The 5157-nt window shown below is 33.5% G+C and overlaps 1 protein-coding gene across 1 annotated transcript; it reads left to right on the top strand.

Moving 5' to 3' along the window:
* Positions 1-546: 546 nt before the first annotated feature.
* Positions 547-4193, top strand: LOC113660916 (ATP-sensitive inward rectifier potassium channel 1-like). Its single transcript, XM_027174791.2, has 2 exons — positions 547-725; positions 2140-4193. The coding sequence occupies exon 2, from the start codon at positions 2163-2165 to the stop codon at positions 3282-3284; it is 1122 nt and encodes a 373-aa protein (XP_027030592.1). The 5' UTR covers positions 547-725; positions 2140-2162; the 3' UTR covers positions 3285-4193.
* Positions 4194-5157: the final 964 nt, after the last annotated feature.

Here is a 5157-nt window from a genome sequence, read left to right as displayed (position 1 = left end):
GTTGTATATGCTGGCAAGCAGAGAAACCTGCGAATGTCTTCCCTCACAAAACATGAACAGGGGCTTACATTAAGAAAATGAAAAGAAAAAGGAAAAGTGTGTTAAGCAAGGCTACTTCTCTATACAAGAATTATCTATATAAGAACACAGAGTACACAGATGTTTATTGTTATTTACAATTCACAAGGAGCTTAGTTACGGTTAATAACAGGTTGATGGGGAGGTTTTTCTTTAACTCAGCAAGCATTCATGAGCTTTTTCCCACCTGTGCAATAAGTCCATTCTTAAAATTTCCTCACTACTAAATATTCCAGTCAGATGTTAGTGGTATTATAATTCAATTCAATTCAATTCAATTTATTTGTATAGCATGTTTAACAATTTCCCATTGCACTATACCTATATTCTCAACTGCGTATTTTGGTATCATTGTGTAAAAATATACCAAACCCTGCAGTGAGAAAGCACTGTTTACTGTATTTTGTTTACAGGTAAACATTAAACATGCTCAGTACAGCCTTGCTAATTGGTAGGTGCCAAAAACCAGTCACATTTAAGAGGGTGACCAAGAGAGATGATATCACCATTATAAATTTACAAATTTTACTTTTTCTTTTAATATTTCTTCCTTTTTAGATCTTTAAAAACAAGACAGAGAGAGGGAGCAAGAAGGACAGAAGGGGAAAAAGCTATTTTTTTCTATCACAGAAGAGCTGCTATAGCAGGTGAGTTCCATAAATAATTCCTACAGCTCTGAATGAAATGCAATTTTGTACTGCTTTACTGTCTATTAATTCCATGAAAACTATTTATTAAACCATGATAAATAAACACCTTCTTTTTAATTCTCCATTGTTAATGCATTCCAGTTTTTGTGCAAGTCACAACAAATACAGTGATTTCAATACTGTCTTGTCCTGATTGGGTGATGTTTTAAAGTAATAAAAAGGTTTCTCTCTGTTCTACATTATGGCAAACAGCCATCTTTTTGGTTGCTTGCCTGAATACAGCTGCATTAACAGCAGCTGTATTCTGGTAAACAACCAAGAAAGATGAATAAATCACACTTTCACCAGTGTATTGCTGTGCCCAAATTCTCTAATACATTTGAACTGTCACAAAAGAGAAAAGTGCTTTATATAAACATATGACAACAGAAATAATTGTTTGAATGAGCTAATAGAAATGTGGAACATTCAAATATTGCATTATGCCAATAGCTTTTTTTTTTATAATTAGTATATGGATAGTACAAAGAATCCTATATTCACAGCATTTATGCCGACCCAAAAATTAGTCAGACCTTTTAGAGCTTTATTCCCATCTAGTCAATTTGTCTACAGGCTGAGTATGTTGTTATGCAACATGATGTTGGGATTTTATTTAAAAAAATGTATCCTTACAGAGTTTAGATGAGATACAAGACTTGAATTTGATACACAATGTATCCTCTTTTTTCTCACAGTAACAGTGGTAACATTATGTTTTTCTCAGTATATCAGGATATTTTCATGTAATGATGTGACATTATCACATAACATCACTTGTCTTGCAAGTTTGATTTTTTATTTTCATTCAAACCCAGCCCAGAGCTCCCAAACAGGTGAAATCAATAAATATAGGTAGACAGTACACTGGTGTGTCTCAGTGAAGTTAAATTTATAGATAGAATTTTTGTGGTTAAGATACACTCAAAAGACATATTTAAGTTCTGGAAGACCTAAAGTCTTCAGAGCTTCATACAACAGAACATGTCTGTATATATAGGGTTTTTGTGAGCATTTACTTTACCTTGAAATAAATTTCAGAATAGAATCTTGTAATATACATGTTGTAAATTAGAGATGCACAAAAAAGTAAATTGGAATAATAAATGTCCAAGGTTATACCAATTTGATATGAACTCTTCATACAGATGCTGCTGTATTAATGCCACTCTAAATATGGTGATTACCAGTGGTGTGGAATATATTCATATTGAATCATTTTACTTGCAGATGTTACATTTTTTTAGGGGTAAAATGTTTTTTTTTTAATGGATTATAAAAAAGAAAAATGTTACTATTGATGTAAGGAATAACAAATGAATAAAAAAAATACTAAAAGCATTATTAAAATGTTCTGTATTCTTTTACCCAGATTGAGCTTTCTGTACTTGTGAAATGACACGCTCCTTGCAACAGTTGCTTCAAGACTACATAGCAAAGCAGCGCATTCACAAAAACCGTCTGGTAACCAAGGATGGACACTGCAACATTGAATATGGCAACATGAGGTACAGCAGTCGCTTTGCATATGTGCAGGATTTCTGGACAACCTTTGTGGCGATACGGTGGCGTTTCATCATTTTATTATTTGTGGCCTCCTTCACTCTTAGTTGGTTCATTTTTGGACTGATTTGGTACTGGATTGCTCATGATAATGGTGATCTTTGGTGGCAAAATCCACCTTCAGACCACAAACCATGTATATATAATGTTTTTGGTTTAACAACTGCCTTCCTTTACTCACTTGAAACACAGATGACTATTGGTTATGGAATGCGAGTGCTCAGTCCATACTGCCCTGGTGCTGTCGCCCTAATAATTATCCAGTCCATCGTTGGGTTATTTATAAACTGCTTCTGGTGTGGACTGGTTATGGCCAAAATTACTTTACCCAAGAAAAGAGCAAAGACCATTACTTTTAGCAAAATGGCAGTTATTTGTCCCAAAAATGATGCCCTGTGTTTGCAGATAAGAGTGGCCAACTTGCGCAGGACATTAATGATTGGAAGCCAGCTATATGGCAAGATGCTTAGAACAACAGTAACTCCAGAAGGTGAGACCATCATTCTGGACCAGGTCAATATAGATTTTATGGTTGATGCTGGAAAAGACAACCTCTTCTTCATTTGTCCTTTGACTTTGTATCATGTAATTGATAAGACAAGTCCATTTTTTAAATTTGATCTGGACACACTTCTCCAACAAGAGTTTGAGCTTGTGGTATTTTTGGATGGCATAGATGAATCCACCAGCTCCTCCTGCCAAGTCAGGACCTCTTACATCCCACAGGAGATTAAGTGGGGTTACAATTTCCTCCCCATCATCTCCCGCAGTAAAGAAGGGAAATATCATGTGGACTTCTCCAATTTTGACAAAGTGGAGCCAATTTCAACTGCACACTGTGCTCGCTGTTTCTACAATGGGCAAAGCCAGCATCACAGCCCTAAAAATGGCACTGAAAATGCAGGGTTTGAAATGATTGAAGTTGATGATCGAATCAGTAGTACCAATATGTAAGAAAGCACCCTATATAGATAGATAGATAGATAGATAGATAGATAGATAGATAGATAGATAGATAGATAGATAGATAGATAGATAGATAGATAGATAGATAGATAGATAGATAGATAGATGCCCTAGGTTTCCATTTTAAGTACAATAACTCAAACTTAAGAGAATGTTTGCATCATGATCCATTCTGACTATTTGTAGCATATAGTAAATAAAAAGCTGTGCATTAGAAAACAAAAACATTTGGTTAACTTTCACTGATGTTACTCAAAGGGATGTGTCTGATACACAGTGCTTTTCTCAATGTGCCCTAATTTTATTTCCAAATACCAGACCCAAATGAGCTGGCAACTAGTTAGCTAGTTAACCTAAATAGCTAAACAATATTTAAAATGATTTTTAAATAATCTAATCAAGCTCAATCCTAGTAGTGCTAAGAAATACACCTCTGTTTGGGTTACTGTCTGTGTAGGGCTTCAAAGTTTCCCCTTATGTTTGTATGTGTTCCTTTAGGTTTCCTTCCTACAAGGTACTGTACATCCAAGGTGTAGCTTTGTTCCCAGAGTTTCAAGGATAGGTTCAGGCTCCACTGTGATATTATACATCTTTGCTCTTTGATTGTATAAATTGTGTTTCTGTATTGAATGTTATTAGTAAATTTGCGACATTGTATTTGGGACATTGTATATGTATCTTGTACATCTTGTATTGTACAAGATGTATTCCTAGTAATGGGGACTGTCGTTCTAGAATATTATTTTATTTTATTATGCAATATTTACAAAATTTAATTGGTAAAGTGACATTTTTATTTGTTGTAATGTAATTTAAATGTATATGTGTATATGTCTTGTAAAAGAATTATTGCTACAGTATATCTAAAATATCCTTATATTCTTAAAAATAATTCAATAAATCCAATTACTTCAAACATGCTGGTAATAAATAAATGTATTGTCATGTTCATATTTCTTTAAAATGCAACAATTTAAAATTTAGTTAATAATACGGAATAAGTGTAAAGTATATTTTATTCACATACATTAAAAATGCATAAAGTGGGTCAATATGACCTGCATGGACCTGAAGGGTATTCATCAATGACAACCTGTTTAAATGCATCTTAAAGAAATTATTTAAAAATTATCAAACATGTTTCGTGTTTCAATCATGCCTATTTGCTCATTACCCATTGTTAGAAATTTGTAAACAATCAGGAATTAGGAAACTGGTGTTAAACTTCAGAATCATATTCAGTCTGATTTATTGTGCACTTGAAGAATCTTAAAAACAGCCCTTCATCAACAGCATAACCTGAGAAAGGTTTCCCCATTTCACAAAATGGAAATGGCAGTTTAGGTACAGAAGGAAAGGGAGATAATAGAGAAGTAGGCCTAGCCAGACAGTATTTCACCTCTCACCTTTGTAAGTTCTTTCTATAATCTGACATCTGAGATCCATTATTCCGAGACCATGCCAAAACACACAGAAATGAGAAACAAGGCTTTCACCAAATTTCACAAAAAATACGTAACACAGAGGAACATAAACTTCAGAAAATGGTCATGAAGTCAGATGGAGATAATAAAACTAGTGGTGCAAAAAATTCAGACAAGAAATTCAGGTAATGTTCACATTAAACATCAGAATGGGAAATGTGAATTCAGAGATTTTAACCATGAAATGTTTGTTGATTCCAGGCAGGCAGGTGAAATATTCTATAAATTATAAAAAAAATTTATAGTCATTAATCTGCTAATTCTAATTAACAAATTATTTAGATTATTTAAAAAAATCATATTAAATACCAGAAATATTGATTCAAAGCAGAATTTCAAATTAGTGTCTCAAATGTCTCAAAGCAGCTTTACAGAAG

Source organism: Tachysurus fulvidraco, chromosome 13, assembly GCF_022655615.1.
Source record: "Tachysurus fulvidraco isolate hzauxx_2018 chromosome 13, HZAU_PFXX_2.0, whole genome shotgun sequence".
In the NCBI taxonomy this organism is placed as follows: Eukaryota; Metazoa; Chordata; class Actinopteri; order Siluriformes; family Bagridae; genus Tachysurus; species Tachysurus fulvidraco.
Note: the sequence above shows the minus strand (reverse complement) of the source record. Positions and strands in the feature narration are given on the sequence as shown.